Here is a 17,288-nt window from a genome sequence, read left to right as displayed (position 1 = left end):
GAGCATAGTGTGGATTTATTGGCGTGTTTTGGCTTGGTTTGTTTTTCTAGTTAACATTTTTAGCTGCGGTTGACAATCCGCAAAAATGCAAAAACACTTTAAGGTATTTCGTCGAGCTGCACAGAGACTGGCCCACACTGATCTCCATACACTGAGCTCTCATTCACTCAATCGAACCTTTCACCTGCTCTGAACGTGGGACGCCCGATATTCTGAGCCGTGTGTGTGCGGATGTGTGTTTCAGATCCTGTCTCGGCTCTGGAGGCAGGTCAGCAACTCCAGGTGACTGGTCGGAAGATGCACGACTTGGAGACAGAAAACCAGAGACTCAAAGATACACTACAAGAGTACGAACGAGAAATTGCAGAGGTTAAAAACCAAGGTAACCACCAGCTTCTCAATGCTGCTTGAAATGAAGGAAAACAACAACACACACACACACACATATATATAGAAATTGTTTTAATTTTGTAAACAAAAAATGTATTCCTTTGAATGGAGTTCATTCAATCAACAACATCAATAAATATTTAAAACATGATGAATGTCTATAGTATCACTTTTTATCAATATCATATTAATCTTACCGACACCAAACTTCATCAAGCATATCATGGTTTACACCCACACCCACGCCTACATTAAATAATACAATTCAGCTTTGCTAATTTAGAAACAAGTTTTAAAATAGATTCAAATAGAAAAGTTATTTTACATTGTAATAATATTTCACATCATTACAATTTTTTTTGTGTATTTATTAACTATTCGGTCTTAGCCTGCTTTATACAATCCATTTTAATGGATAAAATCAAGTTTTATTAAATCACTTCATTACTTCCTGCTGAATATTTTATTACCCTCAGAATTGTGTCACATAATTTTAATGAAATGCCATTTGAAAGCACTTTTATTTTGTAAAACAGGATTTATCTGTACCTAGCCGATTAAATGAGTTAGGCATATGTCATGTTGGCAGGCAGCATATGTGTACCCACATAAACAGGGCCCTATTTTTGTTCAAGTGAGCTGTAGTCATCTGAGCTCTATTTCTGTCCCGTTGCTGTTTCAGCCAGACATGTTTCCTGGTTTTTCCTTTTTTTTTTTTTTTTTTACATAAACAAAGGTCTGTGGAAATCCCCTAATCGATGCAGTTCAATAGCGGCAATATTTTATTTGTCCCACATGAGCCTTAGGTACCGCCACATGCGACCTCTCTGTCGCAGACACATGTGTGCATGTACACACACACAGGTGTGTTTCCGTTTGAGCGGTCCGCTAGGTAATCCTTCCCATTCTACACGCTGATCTTTCTCAGGTCAGTGATCCTCCAGTCTCCCAGTGTTTAAAGTCCAGTTTAGCATTTAAGGGTCTAAAAGGGCTCTTGTGGGACTGCTGCTCATTGATTATGTGTCAGCGGTGAAGTGTTAGAGTTTAAATCACCGCAGATGGCCGTGCATGAGATGGAGAGAAGAGGAAAACGCTCTCTATCAGGGATATTTTGTGTGGATGTGTGTGTGTAGGCATGTAAACACACATTTTTCTGTCACAGAGGGGACTTCCCCTTGACTTCAGTTGTTTTTATACTGAGCTTTCCTATCCTCTTACCCTAATCATAAATGTAACTCGGTTTAGCATTTTCTTTAAATGAACATTTCACCATTAAATGGAAATTTAGTTTACTCACCATGAACCGTTTCAAACCCAAATGACTTCCTGCTGTAGAACAGGAAGCATGCAATTACAAAGAATGTTTTCCATGCCGTTACATTGCATCATTTTTGAACCTCGAAAATTCAATTCGCAAATCAAAGGCACTAATAATGTATGATAAAAGTGGTTCATATGACATACAGTAGCTTTGGGTGAAAAAATTAAAGACATTATTCAGTGATAATTTTCCCTTAAGTGGGCTGTTACCTCGAGAACTGCACTGACTGGATCACGGAGTCGGATTTTCAGTGAAAAATGACTTCCATTTGGGTTTGTTTTCACACAAAGAAGACACGTGGCTCCATAAGAATTGGAATATAGTCATATGAACTACTTTTATGATGCGTTTGTGTCTTTTTGAAGCTGCAGTGCCCATTCATTGTAACTGCCATGGTCTTCATTGCTCCTTCTGTGTTCCATGGAAGAAAGAAAGCTATATGGTTTTGGAATGACTTGAGGGTTAGTAAATGATGACAGATTTGTCATTTTTGGGTGAATTGTTCCTTAAAGATATGATGTAGTATACTTATTAAGTGGTTTTCCTCTTGGCCGATTTCAGGGTTTGCTATCCTTGGGGGACAATTGAGCCCCGCAGTGTAGACAAAACCTAAACCCCACACACCCCTAGGTCTCCGCTGTCTGTCTTTTTCATGCTTCTCTCTGTTTCTCTTCTACAGAAGTCACTATTAAAGCACTTAAAGAGAAGCTGGAGCAGTATGAGCATTCTCTGCAGGCCAAGAACACAGAGGAAGCTCCCGATCAGAACCAGGACCCATCAGGAAGAGAAGAGGGGGAAAGCAAAGGGGAAAACCTTCCTAACAACTATGCAGACAAGGAGAGGTTAGCCTGACTGTTGCACAAATCCAATACAGCATTAGTCTTCATGATCGCGTTATGAATTCATAGGCTGTGTTTCAAAAACTAGCAAGCTGCCTTCCTAGCTAGCAGCTTTGAGCTACATAGGTAAGTTTGAAATAACATCAGAGAAATCATAAGAACATAAACGCATAGCTTGAAAAACGAATTTCTCAGTTCTTAAGCAAACTGTTTGGTAACTAAATGTAATCACTAAATATATAAAACCTAATAAACGCACAACAGTATTATAACCAAAAAGGAAAAACTAGGCAGTTCAATAGAAGATATAGCTGTATGTTCACATCAGAAATATTTAATCATTAAACGTTACAAAAGTTATATAATATCACTGCAACTAGTCATTTTATTTATATGCACTGTATCTAGTGATTATTCAAATGTTCATATCAGTTTGCAGTACTCTGTGTTAATGTGTCTATCCTGTCTGCACATTAATATATGTTGGGAAATTAGTTTTAGTTGTCAATGTACAGCTGTTTTAATTCTCCTCTGGATGTCTATGCAGTCAGCCACAGCCGAGCCAGGACAGCAGGACAGAAGACTTGGACATGAAAACGCAGTCCTTACAAACAGGTTTGCTAATGCATTAACCGTCAAGTTGGGTGTTTGTGCAGTTGCATACATGTAATCTGACGTAGTTGACTCTTTAAGCCTGTTTTACCGACATGCATTTCATTTGTTCCACAGCACTTGAAGCAACTCAGGCAGAACTCGATGAACTGAAGATAAAATACGATGAAGAATCCACAGCAAAGTGAGTAGCCAGGTTTCATTCTGATGGGACGCAACAGGAGCCAGCGTGGATTAGTATCGAAATGGCTTGGATTCCCCCTTCTGTATTTCCTTGACTTGTCTGCTAGGCATGCTGTGTGCTTGTCTCACCTTTGCACACACAATTACCCACATTTGCGTGTCCGTACAGACACAGACAAACACACACACCCCTTTGATCCGCACTAAAACAGCTCATAATCCTTCTGCAGACAGGTTTGATTATGGGGGAGAAAACAGTGTGGTAAAATCACACCTTCATTCAGGGACAAGGTGATATTCAATAGTCCTCACGTCCCGCCCATGATGCTTTTATTGCTACACGAGACTGAATAATGGATGACACAATCCTTCATATCTCGCACGGATGCTCTGAGTGATTCTCTGAGAATCCTGTAATGAAGGGATTTGTACCATCGGATGACATTTTGTGGGCGGCGAATCAGTTTGTGCATACGTGCTTTTTGTTTGCGCATTGTGTCTGTTTGCCTTGATCTGGGTCATGCGTGTGTGTCTGTGTGCGTCTGCATGTGTGCATTCTTCTCTCCCTGTCATGTGGTCGGGGTTAGGTGGCAATTTCCTCGTCTTGTTGTCACTGAGGAATGCATCCTGTTGCAGAGCGCGCTCGCTGTGGGCTGTTTCGGCGCAGTTCTCTGCACTGAGTGGCATAATTACACCACCTGTGATTAAACCAAACCATGTCGTGCCAGACCCCCAGCACTGTTCATTTAAAGTCACTTTATTTTAGCACAGAAACCCTCCGTGGTGACCTGTGATTGAACTGAAAGGTCAAAGCAGGGTTTATTTGAGAAAAAGACATGCTTTTGATTCCACGATCACTGTAGACACGGATCTAACGAGAGAGAAATCTCGCTGTCATGCTCAAGCACATTTGAATATCACTGTGTGCATACAAACGCAAACAAGAAAGAGACACACGCACACACATAAGAAAACAAACTGTGACATTCAATAACATTGGCCTGTTTCCAATCTGCCCCGTCTCTCCCGGGGACTCTTGCAGAGAGTGTGGCAGGTAAAACGTTTCCACTCCATTAGATCTCATATCTGTTTCTCATCCTGCTTTCTTTTAGCTTGTTAATTTTATTAAGTACATTTTTTGTCTAGGAAGTGTGACTGATTATTTGCTAAATTTATTGGTTAGGATTTTGCTGCGGATATGAAAGGGAATAACATTGTTGATGTTGCAATGAATTTAATGCGCTAAAGGGATTTGCCTTCTCGTTCACGTGTGTGTGTGTGTGTGTGTGTGTGTGTGTGCATAATTGATTAAATAAACACATGAAATTAAGTGATTTTCTATGTAACAATTAATAAAAAGTCATAAAAAACATGTATATGCATTTCAAATATCCCGTAATACAATTATAATTAATTTATATATAGACCCCTTTTCAATTAGTAAACAATGTGATGTTTTTTGTGGGCTGGGCTTAGGTGATTATTTTAGACCAAAAATCATTAGGATATTAGGTAAAGAGCATGTTCCGTGAAGATATTTTGCCAATTTCCTACTGTAAACATATCAAAACTTAATTTTTGATTAGTGATATGCATTGGATAGTGCTACATTGAATATAAAGGATTTCGTTTGGACAACTTTAAAGGGGATTTACTCAATATTTCGATTTTTTTGCACCCTCAGATTCCAGATTTTCAAATATTTGTATTTAAATATATAAAAATTTACACCTGGTTTTGTGGTCCAGGGTCACATATGAGAGTGATCTGGGCCAAAATACAAAAAAGATGAAACCGTTAAGGTGAAGGATGTATTATTATGTGTAGACGTAAGTATGTATTTAATGGCCAGATAGTTAAAGTACTGTACCGCTTGTAAATGATGTAAGTTGATGACATTACATTACCTTTACATTACTTTGCATACAGTACATTTAAAGTCAGATATGAATATTTTCTAGAAACAAGAAATCCAGAAACGACTTTCTGTATTGGATTATTCTTTTTTACCAAGTTCTTACAGATTCCAGCCTCAATCAATCACAATGTATAAACAATAACAGTTTATTATTTGTTGTTTTACACACATGCACACAGATTTTCACACACGATGCAGGCTACTCTTGCATGTTGTGAGATGCATAAGAAATCTTATGACTTAACAACAAAAGACAATACTTTATTGAACCTTTTCTGATAAGAAGTGTGCACTACAACTGTGAGAATTTTTGACAATTGTTTCTGTCCAGTCCGCTCATTTTATTGCATTTTAAACCATAGCTGTCGTCGATTTTTGTCTGCCAGTGGCTGCAGATATGAGAAAAAATTTCAAATTGGATCCTGTACTCCGTTGATTCTGGCACCTAACATCACACAATAAGATGATATTTTAAACTCTCTATATATAAATCTTTATTATTTAAAATTCCCTTTTTTGACATTACTTTTTTGAAATTACATTGAAGCAAAATTGTCATCATTTAACCAAAATGTTAATTATTTTTTTTACTAGTAGTTGGTAGTGTTTTGTGGTCTGCATGCTGTACACGTATAGATTTGTGCTTTACACATCCTATTTTGCCTATGTCTGAAACATCTATAATCCAAGACTTCTTCGTTGTTAATATTACTGACTTAATGAGGTTACGTGATTCTGTGCATGTGTCTTTGGTAGGGGATAAAGGAATCCCGCCCCCATCTAAGAGCCCTTTCCTGGCCTCAGGGTTTTACATGCTCCGTTAGCTCAGTTCATCCACAGTGACAGTAGGTGGATCTCAACAGGAAGGGTGCCGAGACGTTCGTGTGCGTGTATCACATAGTTATATGTGTCATGCTCCACAGTGCTTCAGTAATAAGCCAATGAGAAAGGAAGTCCCTCGGTGGGCAGTTGTTCTGGCTTGATGCGGGGCGGTTAGCTCTGGGTGTCCAGCAGGTATGGACACAAAATCCATAATGTTAACCGGTCATCACCCATATATGAACCGTAGAGATGTTTGCAATCATGCTTATTGAAAACTGTGCTAAACTCAATGTGGAGTCGAATAGAATGGCATAACAATTAAGTGAACGCTGCTGAAAACCCGTCTAAACTTTACAAAGTTTTAAATCTCTAAACCGACTCTTCCTAACTGCTGAAGCAATCTATGCCATGTATGCGAAGGAATCTAATAATAATCATTGAAATCTCAACCTGCCATGTTTTTTGTGTGTTGTTGGATAGGAGAGTAACTGCTGGGTTTTTTAATCCAGTTTTCACCCTTTAAACATTCAGTTTGTCTTTAACTAGTCAGTCCAGTAACATCATTCCTATTTTTGTCTCTCATATCCCTTCCTGTCGGCTCACCCTCCCCTTCCTCTTTCTCTTTTTTAGTTCAGTCCGAAGGAAGGATGGTATCAGCTGCAAAGAGAGTGTGTATTTGGTTTGTGTGTTTCTTGGGTTCAGGGTGAAAAGAAGAGCAGGGTTCAGTCAAGCGTAATAATGGAATGCTTCAATTCGCTTCACTGTTTGTATGCGACTTCTCTCCCTCTCCATCTCTCTGTTCCCCTCCCCCACTGCCCTCCCCCACTATCCCTCCCCTCCCAGACGTGTTCAGGGTGGAATGTCCGCCTTTCTCACAGGCCCGCGAGGTGTCTGTCGTCCCAGCCATCTATCTTGTTCTCTCTCTCTCTCTCTTAGGGCTCTGTGTTGTGCTGAAATTTTAATCTTGTTCTTTTTCTTTTCCATCCAAGACTCCTCTCATCCCTCCTCAGGACCTCCTCATTAACGTCCTGCCAGCTTCAGTAACTACAGCTGGCACAGACACGGGCATCGGCCCATGCATGTCTGCACAAACACACGCCAGTGCTGATACACAACCGTTACTGTATTTTTTTTTTAAATGCTGAGGTGTATTTTACACATTATCAGACACATCAGACTTGGAGTTCGTATTTAACCTAGATGTGCGTATTTAACTTATTGCATTTATATTTAACTCAACTCATTTATATTTAACTTGATCTTTTCATATATTTAAATAACTGCCTTTAAAATGTATTATAGTCATCATTTTTTAAACTTCATGTATTAATTTTTAACTCAGCGTTTTTAACTCGTGTTCATATTTGACTCAAGTTATTCATACATAACACATTGGTTTTATTTTTAACTTAATGTTTCCATATTTAACTTAATTTCACATTGAACGTTTTCAAAAGTAACTTAGTGTTGTGTTATAAGTGAATTATTTAAATTTAATTTAAGGTTTTTGTTTAACTTATATTATCGCAGTATTTAAATCAGCTTATTTGTATTTAGTTGAACATTTCCGTTTTTAAATGTATCATTTTCATATTTAAGAATTCAGCACTTTCATATTTAACTCAATATAGTCATGCTTAATTATCATATTTAAATGTTTATGAATTAGTTACAGTTTATATTTAACTTAAGCTTTCCAGTTTAACTCAGTCTATTTAACTTAATGTTTTCCTATTTAACTCAACATTTGTATTTAACGATCTGTTTTTGTATTTCAGACAGCTTACCTGTATTTAATTTAACGTTTCCATTTTTACATTCCATTTTCATATTTAATTTAACAGTTCAACATTTTTAAATAATTTTAACTTAATGCATTTGTGCTTAGTGTTTTTGTATTTGACATACTACATATTCGGCTTAGCCTCAACATATAGATATTTAACATTAACTTATATTTTCATATTTAGCAATCAGTCATATACAAACTTAATACTTTATCTCTTAACCCTATTATTTTTTAAATACATTGAGTGTATTATCTCTGGGCAGTTTTAGCAATCCCAGGGCTCAGGGTTGAGTTTGTCATGCTGTGTGGCCTGTTGTGCTTGTTCCCAGCGTGGTTAAACTCTCTCTGGTTTCTCCCTGACTGAATTGGAAAGGAACAACATGCAATTAAAGTTGTTTCTCCTGCGCTGAAAGTGGCAGGTTGGGTTTTGCAGTGTGTCCTTTACGAGACAAATGGGCAGTAGATGGGGAGCTTACAGAAATAGCAGCTGTGTGTGAGGCTTGTGGAATTGTGTGCGTGTGTTCAGATGTTGGATCGTGCGTTTAGGCGGGGATGTGTGCATGTGTTAAAAAGAGAGAGAAAAGGAGAGAGAGCGAGTGAATTTCTGTTTGTGGCTTATGTGGGCTCTGCGTATGTGTGTGTGTGAGATGTAAACTGTGGAGAAGTGCACCGGGCCAGTGAGCTGGTTCTGGCATGTGAGAGCTGTGCACACGAATTTCTTCGGCTACGGGTGACATGACAGTCCCCACGGGCTTGCGGCGACTGCGTGTTTGCTGTGAACATACCTTCAGATCCCTTTGTCTGTGATGTTACATGCACTGACTCGGATAAACAGTGCAGTTTGATTCCCTCAAATCCAGGCAGAAGAGCAATGTCAGGCCCGTTCGCACCTCTCAGCCTTTTTTCGTCTCAGCATCCAGCGTGTTTTGCTTGACAGGGTCTCTGCTGCAATGTCGGTTGTGTGACATTTCGGAGGGTGGATTTTTGCTCTGTCTGATCCATTTGTCTGTACTCCTATCAGTCTGGCAGGTTTTGAATTACTGTGGGGAACACAAAGGACCTCATCCTACCCACCTGATTTATCTGCACAGATATACAGTACGCTAAAAACATTTCATCTGTGTCAAGCAAGACATTTCGCCGTCCCAGAAGCTCTTACATTGTTCACTGATATTTCCACAGTATTGTGCAGATGTATTATGAGGGTACATAGCTTCGGTATGAGGGGGTATGAGTTCGGAACACCATAGTACGCTAACTAGCATGAATAGCTAAGTTATCTCTCTCACTATTGCTTATACTAATGGTTATGGCATTCTAAACTGCAAACCTTAAGTGTTAAAATTTGTTGTGAAATTCGACCTGTATTATTTGTAGTATTAAAAAAAAAACAGGACTTTATATCATGTGGTTTGTTGTGGAAAGATATTCTATTTTTTTTTCAAGCTATAAAACTTGCCATTTTCATCTGGATATATCTTTTATAAATCTATTATTGGTAAGGTAGAGTATCTCAAGCTCAATAGTATCTCAATGAAATTACAGGTAAATCAACATCTTTAGTATTTGATTTACTCTCTTGAAAACTCTTATCGGTGATTATACACCTGCCTGATTGCTAACAAGAAAAATTTGGGTCGATGATGTTTGTTATTTTGTTATTTTGAGAGTAAGGAATGACACTTGAGGATGAGCTTTTTTATCTCCTGGAGGTCAGGCACTCAACAAGAGGAGAAAAAAAATCAAACCCTGAGGGTTTTCTTACCACCACAGCCTTCAAAAGGTTAAGAGAGGATGGGAGGATAAAAAAAAACCCAGCAGGATAAAGCCCGCACTGGCTCCATAAGATAGGGGCCAACTGGAGAAAGAGAGCAAAATGGAAATCTAATGGGCTAAATCTGTGAAATGTCGTACCAGCCCAGGGGGATTTGAGCCGCAGCAGAAACAAAGACACTGGGGAGAGAGCGAGCGAGAGTGAGTTCGAGCTAGACGGGAGAGAGAGAATTGCCTGAAAGAGTTGAATTACAGCCCGAGGATGCATGTAACCTGGACCTCTCTCTCGCTAGCTTCGCCCGAGCACAGAGTTAACCTCCCCTTTCTGACAGCAGCGCGCTGGATGGAAAAGGTCAAAATCAAAGCAGCTGGTTCTCATAATTTATCAGGCCAGAGACGACCAAACACAATAATCAAATATTGTAAGTGTGTAATACGCTCTATTCATCAGCGGTAGCTTAGAGAATAACAAAAGAAGTCGTGTTTATATGTTCCCGGATTACATTCACGTTGTTATTTCTTTGGACTTTCCCACATTGTAGCGTGTTCGTATGTAGATGATGAAATAATCCGAATTAATGATCTTGCAGATAACCTCTGGCCTCCGGTTCGGGGTGATGAAGAACATGCCGGATTTGAAGGCTGAGCTACGATGGGAGTTGCACATGTCTCACACAGTTCTCGTCCTTATCTTTCCATCTTTAAAGGGGACATATCATGGAAAAGATTTTTTTTAATGTAGTATTATTATTTATTTATTTGGTCTTTTGAAATAAAATTTCAATGTAGAACATTGATGCATTCTAACATGCAAAGCTCCCACTTTAGTCCACTTGAAACATCTATAAAAATGTTTAAAAAAAATCTACAGGAGCTACACCAGTACACAGAAGCCAATCATAGCTGAGCTCATTTGCATGTAGAATTCTTGAAGATACAGTAGCAAAAACAGACTGTTTAAATATAAGGGTCAAAGAGAGGGCGTAACACTAAATTCTGATTGTTTTTGGTGCAAGAAACCGTGACTAACATAAATGGATTCAAGGAAAGAAATAAAATACTATGAAAGTGTTGAATATCGCCCCTTTAAGGTCGTCATTTAATGTGTTTTTATAGTGGGGCCCATAAAGGAGGGAGTGAACATGAGCTGACGAGAGCAGAAATGAGAGGAGATTAGGTTATGCAGCTTCACAATCGTGTGTGTGTGTGTGTGTGTGTGTGTGTGTGTGAGCGAGAGAGAGAGAGAGAGAGAGAGAGAGAGAAAAAGAATGAGTGCCTCTTTACACTGTATTTAAGAGGGATTGTATTTTTTGTCTTCTGTGCCATGACGAGATCATGACACTGTTAATGCATAAAATAAACCTCTGATCTGCAGTCTTTAGGTTTAAAGGAGTATTATATTTCATAATTCCCAAATCTGTACTGATTTTACGTTATTTAATGATTTATATTTAACTGTATATTTAACTGTTGTGGGTTTGGTAAGTCTCAGAGAGAAAGAAACCTATATATATAATACACATAGCTAAATATAGTTATTAAATAATAAATATCTACATTATTGAACATTTTCATTTTAAAGTTAAAGGGAAATTAAAATGGGCTATATTTAATGTCCTTAAATCTGCCATTTCTTATTGCGAACAATCTGTGCACATAATTCCAAATTCAAAACATTGTGGGCTATTTTAACAGCTGTTTAGACATTGTTTTTAAGCTCTATTCTGGTGTTTAATGCCCATTTTTCACAATCCAGTTAATTCCCAGTGGATAAACAGCAAATCCCGGCCTACATTTTTTCTTGTTAAATATTCTGTTTCACTTTGAAATTTCGCATTACAGAAGTAAAATGGGTTGTGAATGGGGTTTCACATTGATGTTAGAGAGTCATCATGAAATTGGAGTGAATAATTATGTTTCAATAATAATTTGAAACCGTATTTTCACAGCGCTCTTCACACAACGAAACTCCAACGCAGTATCATCCATGAGATGCCAGAGTCACGTGCTTAAAAGTGCGCAGAAAGCTGAGTTAAGCTCATCTGAATCATTAAACCAAATCGTCTCTAATTAAGCTTGGCTGTTGAATTAATTTCAGCTGTGCTTGACTCCTCTCAGTCTGCAGTCACATGGTCAGAAATGTCAATGGGAGAACCATTCGAGAGGAGAATACAGTGGGTGACAAATAATGCAAGTGCTTTTATCAGATTAAGGGCTCATTATGTGGGCTACCAAGTTTCACTCGCTTCAAGATTATGCGTCGGTTGAATTTTTGTCTGTTTCAGATTTGGCATCAGCTTTGCTGCTTCAGTTGTGAACACACTTTAGTTTAAGATAGTGGTGCAAAAATGGCTACTATAGGGAGTATTAGCCTTAGTACACAAGCTAAAACACATTATCATGTGTGAATGTTTTTAGTTAGTTTAAGATTGTGCTACAAAATCAATCAAATAAGATTTGTTGAATCTGTAGCCTAGCGGCTAACATACATGCTACAGCACATTATCATGTGAATGTTTTGAGTGTGGTAAAGATTGTGTTATTAAAATCAAGCAAAAAAATATTTGTTGAATCTTTATCCTAGCAACTAGCATACATGCTACAAAACATTATCATGTGTGAGTGATTTGAGTGTACAAAGTACGAAGTAGTAGCCTAGCTGTTAGCACGCATGCTGCACATTATTGTGTGTGTGAACGCTTCGAGTTTGGTTAAGATTGCGGTTCAAAATCAAACAAAAAAGTTTTGAGATTAAGATAGTAGTGCAAATCTTTTGTTGAAGCTATAGTCTAGTGGTTAGCACACAAGCTACATGAAGTATGTGTGAACACTTTGAGTTTGGTTATAATAGTAGTACAAATTTAAAAAATAAACATTTGTTGAAGCTTTAGCCTAGCGGATAGAACACATCATAAACAACACATTATCATATGAGAATTCTTTGAGTTTGGTTAAGATACAAAATTAAAACAAAAAGTTGAAGCCTAGCAGTTAGTATAACTAAGCCATTAATGCAAAGTATGTAGTGGCAAAACATCCAATGAAAGAAATGTAAAATGGTTGTCAATTGAGAATGATATCTTTTTGTAATTATGGCTAGCAGCAATGACTGGGCCATGATAACCAGCCATATTTTAAAGGGATAGTCGAAGATTCTGTCGCCATTTATTAACCTCAAGCTGTTCTAAACCTAAAGTTTCTTTCTTCTCTGGAACATGATTTTAAATATTTTGAAGAATGTTGGTAACCAAAAAGTTTATGACTTTCACAGAATGAATGAAAATACTATGGAAGTCAGTGGGGACCATAAACTCTTTGGTTACTCAAATTCTTCCAGATACCTTCTTGTATGTTCCACAGAAGAAAGTTTATGCATGTTTGGAGTAAATGATGAGCGAATTAAATATTTTTGAGCGAACTATCCCTTTTCCCTAATTCCTCAGCCTTTATCATGGATTTGGATCACAGTGTTTTCAGAAACTTGTTTCCCAATCACTTTTGGCCCTTTTTCTTAATTCTCATAATAATAAAAGTTCATTTAACCCAAAAGTTGCCGTGAGTGTTGGAAATGGGCTATCTTTTGTTGTTTTTCCTGACAGAATGTTGAAATCTGTATTTGAGAGACCAAACTACACTCATTTGAGTTGCATGTTTAATGGGGACATACAGTACTGTTAACCTTTATTGAAAGCAGTTGTGTTTACACACCTAAGCCAAGCCATGCCATTAGCTAGGCTGGGCTGTTTGCTAGCAGAATTGAGAATATTATATCAGATTAGTGTGTATTAAAAGGAGTCTGAGGCCTATATTAGTGTAATCCCTCTGTTTTAACCTGGACTTGTCCATGTGTCTGAGTCGTGAACCCACTGCTGGGCTACACAGCTCACAGTCCATCGGATTACTGTGAAATCGAGAGGGGTTAATGGCCCTGTGTGTGTGCCAGTGTGCTTATGGGTGAGTGTGCAAGTGTTCACATGCATGACGGGGTTATGGAAGTCCAACTGAAACGGCTGATCTCTACACAACAACACACGCACACCCAGATGCTTTTATGATGAATGCTCTCACGAACGCATCTAGCTGCTCGTAATTGCATATGCACACATGCAAGCTGCCCAGAAGTGAAGCAAGATGCTGATTACCCGTTTTATGTTGATGTGAGGTCTTCTGTTCCACCTGGTCTGTTCCTTACGTGACCCATTTTTATTACATTGCATTATGTTGCATCATTGTGTTTTACTGCAACAAACCTGCGCTACCATTTCCCTCCTGCCTGCGTAAGTAATGTGCGCCTTCATTTTTCAGGGCCAATGAGATTGAAGCGGTGATGACAGATCTGGAAAGAGCCAATCAGGTAAAGCCCATATTCCTCATGGAAAAGTGACCCGTATTTCTATTGTATGCAAATCTAAGACACAATAACAGCTTGTTTGGGTCTTTTATTAATATCTCTGGTCTAATAGACTATACAGAAAATTCAGTGCTAGATTGCAAATTTCTTTTATTAGCACTCAACTTTATTGGAGTCGTATATATCCAAGTTCCAGATATCCTAATTCCCTCCATCTGCTTTCCTTTTGGAAGAAATCCATCTTTCCCTTGCACTTTTTCGAGCTCTGAGCGCCAACGGCTAAATCTAAATGGATATCAGCTCTTTCATGTAATGCAATTTAAAGAATCTCTTGCATTTTCATTGGTTTCGTGCATTTTGGGAAATTTGTATTTATTTTTATCATCAGTCTATAATTTTTCTGACCTTAAATGTTTGAGAAAGCTGATCTGAAGTAATATTTTTTAAATGTAAAATGAATAGATCTCCTCTTGACTTAGTCGATTTTTTTTCTGAATGTATGTTTGTAAACACTGTAGAATCAGTTTGCTTGTCTAAAAATGATAAACTAAGTTTTATGTTTTTGAAAATGTAGGGCAAGCGATAAACAAACAGCCGAGTAAAAACTTTATAATCTTTGTTTTCATTAGCATTATTATTCTAATCAACAGAAAAAAGAACATTTGGTAAGACTTTTTACGTAGACGTTTAGAATAAATTAGCATAATTAAGCTCATCATTACCATAAATGCATAAAGATGGTTGAATTCTGTGCAGCTAAAGGTTGAACGCTTTAAGCAGCTTTTACAATACATTTAACTTTTGAAGTCTCATCGTGAATCTAACTATTTGTCTTTAGGTCAGGCATCCATTCTAGGGCAACAAATTAATTAACACCACAATCTTTATTTAAAATGAACTCTGCGTGATTTGCATATTCTGTGAATCAACCAAGCGTACATACCTTGACACACTTTAGCTTGAATACTAGAGCACTCAGCCAAGTAGGACTCATGTGAGTTCAGTTAACATTTTTCAGCCCAGCCATAAAAAGCAGGCCTGTGATCTTTTAGCTCCCCGTCTTTACAATTTTCAAATGTCTGTTGATATAATGGTTATGTATCCTCGACTTAGGCCATTTTTAATCCATTTGTTCTGTTTGTGGCCCACAGAGGGCCGAGGCAGCAGAGAGGGAGGCTGTGAGCCTGAGGGAACAGCTCACTTCAGCTCAACCATCCAATCAGATCCAGAAAGCACCGGAAATGGTAAGAGTGAAACTCTACATGCATGTACTGTAAAGGGGCAGAAGGAGGAGGGATGCATTCACATTGATGTTGTAAATACCTGTAGAATTGTAATATATTATAACAAGCAACATATTAATAATATTGTAATATTAAGATTGATAAATCAATTAAGGCTGTAAAAAAAAATCAGGATTTGTAAATTATTTGTAAAAAATATTATAATGCATACATTAGAAGCACGAATAATGTCTGATTTTTTAAAATAATTGTAAATATATATTTTTTATATGATGCTTAATATTCTAGTGTTGTTGCAAATAGTGTAGCCAGTTTATATTTGCAGGATAATTTATAATATTATGATGAAATATTTATCCATTTAAATATTTGATTATTTTTAAATTGATTATTAGGAATTACATTTTAATATTCATTAATTTATAATGACTAAATAATTAATGGAGCAATCAATTATGAATAAAAATCATTAATGTTAACAGCATTAAATAAATCATAAATAATGAAATGCTTATATCAACTATATTTAAAATATAGTTATATTGAGTATAATGCTTTTAGAATACCCTTGCCTTGGCCTAATAGGAAGTGTTTCCAGTTACATTGTCTGTACAGCGGTCTAATATGTGTGTATTTTTGTGTACAGGACAAGTCTCCGGAGGCGCTGTCTTGCAGCAATTTAGAGGCAGAGCTTGGTGCGAAGGAGAGAGAGGTAGAGCGTTTGGCTGAGGACGTTCAGAGACTTCAGGCCAGTCTGGCCCAGCTCAGCGAGACATCCACCAATCAGATCAGCCAGCTCGAGCAGCAGCTGAGCTCCAAAGAGGCCCTATTAAAGGTCAGTCAGACCACTGACTAATAGCAAGTGTATTAATGAAAGACATAGGTAATATGTTAAGTAGAGCATAATTTGAGCTCTGATCATGTGTTTAGACATTAAGTGGTATGCGATTAGTTAGTCCTACATTGTATTGTACTGTACCATTACTGTGATAAAATCGCTGTGCCATACAGACTTATATGTAAGCATTAATGTGCTATTAATGTGCATTAATACGTGCCGCTCTTTAGTTCACTAAACAGCTGTAGCAAGTACAAGTGAAAGAGCCTGGTGGGTCATTATAGAGCTGCAGTCCATCTAAAGTCGCATTAACACTGGACTTATGGCACGGGCTGTTTCAACTCGACATTTCATGTTGGATGAAGCGAGTGTTCCTGCTCGTGGCAGCAGTCAGATCTCTGCTCTGCGGATGCAGGACAGGCTTGTAAATGTTGCAGCGGCTCACACGAGCCATGTGACCCATGTGGGGAATGTTTAGAGTTTGAATGACAGCTGATTGGATGGCAGGAGACTGAGCTGAGATGAAGCCGTGGCTGAGCCTCACTCCGAGAGACTGCTCTGATCTGGCTTGCCTGTAGTGGACTTAGCTTCTACTGCAGAATCTGAGCATGTACAGTGCCGGGAGATTAATGTGCGCATGTATGTTCTCACACATATAGACACACGCTTACTGAATAGGGATTGAGCGAAATGTTTTTTTTTAAGGGTGTTATCTAGAAAATAGTATGGCTGATATAAAGCCAAACTATATAACACAATTTAATGATAGCAAATAACAGTACACAAAATGGTCAAACACACATATATATATATATATATATATATATATATATATGTATGTATGTATATGTGTGTGTATATATATATATATATATATATATATATATATATATATATGTATATATGTATATGTGTGTGTGTGTGTGTGTGTGTGTGTGTATATATTATATATATATATATATATATTTATATACACACACACACATACATGCACACACACAAAAGTTGTAAGTTGGTGGGTTAGTAAGTTTTTTTGTGGGATGTTTTGAAAGAAATTTCTTCTGCTCACCAAGTCTTCATGTATTCGATCAGAAAACTATTAAAACAGGAGTATTATGAAAAATTGTTACAATTTACAAGCTGCAACTTTTTAAAATTTTGAATATATTTTAAATATATATTTACAAACTTTGCTTTAATATATTTTA

The 17,288-nt window shown here is 37.5% G+C and overlaps 1 protein-coding gene across 4 annotated transcripts in view; it reads left to right on the top strand.

Annotated features, from left to right (window-relative positions):
• The window catches only part of LOC113054412 (homeobox protein cut-like 1), a 110,682-nt gene that overhangs the window by 64,292 nt on the left and 29,102 nt on the right, over positions 1-17,288 (top strand). For all 4 annotated transcript variants that reach the window (XM_026219947.1, XM_026219948.1, XM_026219949.1 and 1 more), the window contains exons 5-11: positions 245-382; positions 2,391-2,553; positions 3,098-3,165; positions 3,280-3,346; positions 13,953-14,001; positions 15,150-15,242; positions 15,889-16,077. In XM_026219947.1, the coding sequence (XP_026075732.1) occupies positions 245-382; positions 2,391-2,553; positions 3,098-3,165; positions 3,280-3,346; positions 13,953-14,001; positions 15,150-15,242; positions 15,889-16,077 (767 nt within the window). The remainder of the gene's footprint in view (positions 1-244; positions 383-2,390; positions 2,554-3,097; positions 3,166-3,279; positions 3,347-13,952; positions 14,002-15,149; positions 15,243-15,888; positions 16,078-17,288) is intronic.

Source organism: Carassius auratus, chromosome 35, assembly GCF_003368295.1.
Source record: "Carassius auratus strain Wakin chromosome 35, ASM336829v1, whole genome shotgun sequence".
Classification (NCBI taxonomy): Eukaryota; Metazoa; Chordata; class Actinopteri; order Cypriniformes; family Cyprinidae; genus Carassius; species Carassius auratus.
The sequence above is the reverse complement of the archived record's forward strand: the minus strand, read 5'-3'. Positions and strand labels throughout refer to the sequence as shown.